The sequence below is a fragment of the Emiliania huxleyi genome, assembly GCF_000372725.1.
Source record: "Emiliania huxleyi CCMP1516 unplaced genomic scaffold EMIHUscaffold_374, whole genome shotgun sequence".
In the NCBI taxonomy this organism is placed as follows: Eukaryota; Haptophyta; order Isochrysidales; family Noelaerhabdaceae; genus Emiliania; species Emiliania huxleyi.
The window spans coordinates 79,343-81,887 of NW_005199166.1; the positions used below are offsets into that span (position 1 = coordinate 79,343).

The following is a 2,545-nucleotide window of genomic DNA, read 5'->3' on the forward strand; positions in this document are numbered from 1 at the left end:
ATCACCAGCGGCACGCCCAACTCGAGCACGCGCCTGACGAAGCTGGCCGTCCCCCCGCCCGGGTCGCGGAAGGTCTCGTTGTTGAGGTAGAGCAGCGCGCGCGTATTCGGAGCGAGCTGCGCCCGGGCCTCGGCGGCGGCGGCGGCGGCTGCGGCTGCGGCGGCGGCGGCGGCGGCGGCGGTGGATCGCCGGTGGCCCGCAGTCGAGACGGCAGAGCCACGGGATGGCAACCGACAGCTGAGCGAGGCGAGATCTGGCAGCGCCGCGAGGGCAGCGCGGCCGTCCTGTAGCAGCAGTGCGCGCGCGCGGCGCGCGCCTCTGCCAGCGCGCGGCGTGAAGGGCGTGTGCTGCTCCCAGGTACTGCGCGGCGCCATCAGCTCGTCCTCGTCCACCGCCTGCTGAAGCTGGGTCGCGAAGCGGGGGGCGCCCGCGTTGGCCTCGCACACCAGCAAGTGGACCGGAACCTCGAAGCGCATGCAGCCGAGCTCTCCAGGGATGAAGAGGCCGGGAGCCAGCTGGTGCACCCCGGCGGGACGCGCAAAGGAGGGCGAGGCCGCGAGCAGCTGGTGGGCGATCTGCTTCAGCGACTCGCGCTGGAACTCGTGCGCGCGCAGCCAGACGATCAGCTCGCGCGCAAAGACGGCCTCTGCGACGCCGGCGGCCGCGTCCGAGCAATACGCAGCGCACTCAGCACGGAAGTCGGCGGCGCTGCCCCCACCCTTCTCCTCGTTGCCCTCGCGCACCACCACCAGTGGCTTGCCCTGCTCCATCGCCGCGTACAGCTCGCGCCGGCAGTTGCCGCTCTTGAAGTAGCCCGCCGAGAGGAAGACAAGCACGGCGGCCGAGTCGGCGACGCAGCTCTCGAGGGAGGCGAGGTTGGAGAGGTTGTCGACGTCTAGCCAGATCCGGACGCCGGGCATCAGCAACTGCAGCTGCCGCACGATCGTGTGTGCTTGGTCCTGGCCGGTGCCCCAGACGTGCGAAAGGAAGCCGTGGAAGCTGCAGCCCTTTGGCAGCTCGAGGATTGGCTCGCGGCCGCTGAAGACGAGTCGGATTGTCGGGTCGCGCGCCGAGGCCACTATGCGCCACGTCACCACCAACGAGAGGACCGCGAGCATCGCGCCGCCGAGGACGATTGCGACGGTGGTGATGTCCTCTGCAGAGTCGATCCCGAAGTACGCGGCGCACTCCTCCGACGCGACGGAGGCGCCGCCGGCGTCGGTGCAGATCTTGATTGCGATGCCCGAGAGGAAGGTCGAGGCGAGGACCAGGTTGGCGCCCACCGCGAGTTGGAAGTCGTCCACCCGCGCAAACGGCTGCGCGAAGCAGAGGACCGAGAGGTACATCGTCGTGCCGAGCGTGGCGAGGTAGAGCCGGAGCAGCTTCGTGGACCCGTCCTCCGTCTGGACAAACAGCATGTAGCAGGCGAGGCAGAGCTTGCGCATCGTGTCGAGACATTCCCACCAGTACTGTCGCGGCTGGTACTCGCCCCACAGGAAGCGGAGCGCCTCTGCGAGCCGCGACTGCCGCCGCGAGACGATGCAGCGGCGCGCGGCGAGCAGCAGCGACAGGAAGCAGAGGGGTACTCCGACTGGCCAGAGAAGGAAGCCCGCCCAGAAGAGCGGCTGCAGCGCCTCGTACTCGGCGCTGCCGCACTCGATGCGCCAGTCGGCGCGCAGGTAAGACTGCGTCTCCCCGAGCTCGTCGTCGAGGCGGAAGGACTCGCACTGCTTCGCGTTGAAGACGTTCTTAGCCACGGTCGGCAGGCAGGCGTACGCGATGATGACGGAGGCGCGCAGCACGCAGGTCGAGGCAACCGCCGCGCGCTGCTCCTCCAAGTCGGCGGCCGCACGGTATCCGTGGTACAGCGCCGGGATTGCCACCGCACAGAGGATCCACGCCACGGCGAGCGCAAAAGGCCAGAGAATCCACGTTGCCATGCGCGTGCCAATCGGGCCGAGGCAGGTGCTGTGCAGAAGCTCGGGGTCGAACACCCACTCAAACGCTAGGAGCCTCACCGTCTCGAGGAACTGGCGGTAGCCCGGGACAGCGACGTCGACGCCGTACACCGGCTCGAGCGTGTCAAAGACCTGGTAGAAGGAGAGGAAGATCTTGAGCTTGCCGACGAGCCCGATCTTTGGCAGGGCGCACACAAAGAACCAGCGGGAGAGGCTCTTCAGCCGCCCGCTTAGCCGGTGGGCGAGGCGCGCGAGGCCGACCGCCAGCAGCACGACAAAGACCCACGCGTGCTCGCGCAGTAGCGCCGCCGCGGTCGGGCAGTCGGTGCACTTGAGGTGGCGCCGGTCAAAGTGCTGCGACGGGAGCTCGCACACCTCGCACCGCACGCCGGTGTGGCCCGGAAAGCACAGGCTGTCGCCGGCGCCCCCGACACAGGGCGAGCGGTAGCGCCCGTTGAGCCGATCGATGTCGGACTCGGCGAGCTGAGCCGCGTCGGCGGCGGCGCTGCGCAAGAAGGAGGACTCACCCGCCAGAAAGGAGAGCGCCGACGCCTCGGCCTTGGTGCGGCACTGCTTGATGTCCGTCG

The 2,545-nt window shown here is 69.3% G+C and overlaps 1 protein-coding gene across 1 annotated transcript in view; it reads right to left on the reverse strand.

Moving 5' to 3' along the window:
- The window catches only part of EMIHUDRAFT_118025 (hypothetical protein), a gene marked incomplete at both ends in the record, with an annotated part of 5,622 nt that overhangs the window by 593 nt on the left and 2,484 nt on the right, over positions 1 to 2,545 (reverse strand). The window contains one exon of the mRNA XM_005771691.1: positions 6 to 2,463. Coding sequence (XP_005771748.1) covers positions 6 to 2,463 — 2,458 coding nt within the window. The remainder of the gene's footprint in view (positions 1 to 5; positions 2,464 to 2,545) is intronic.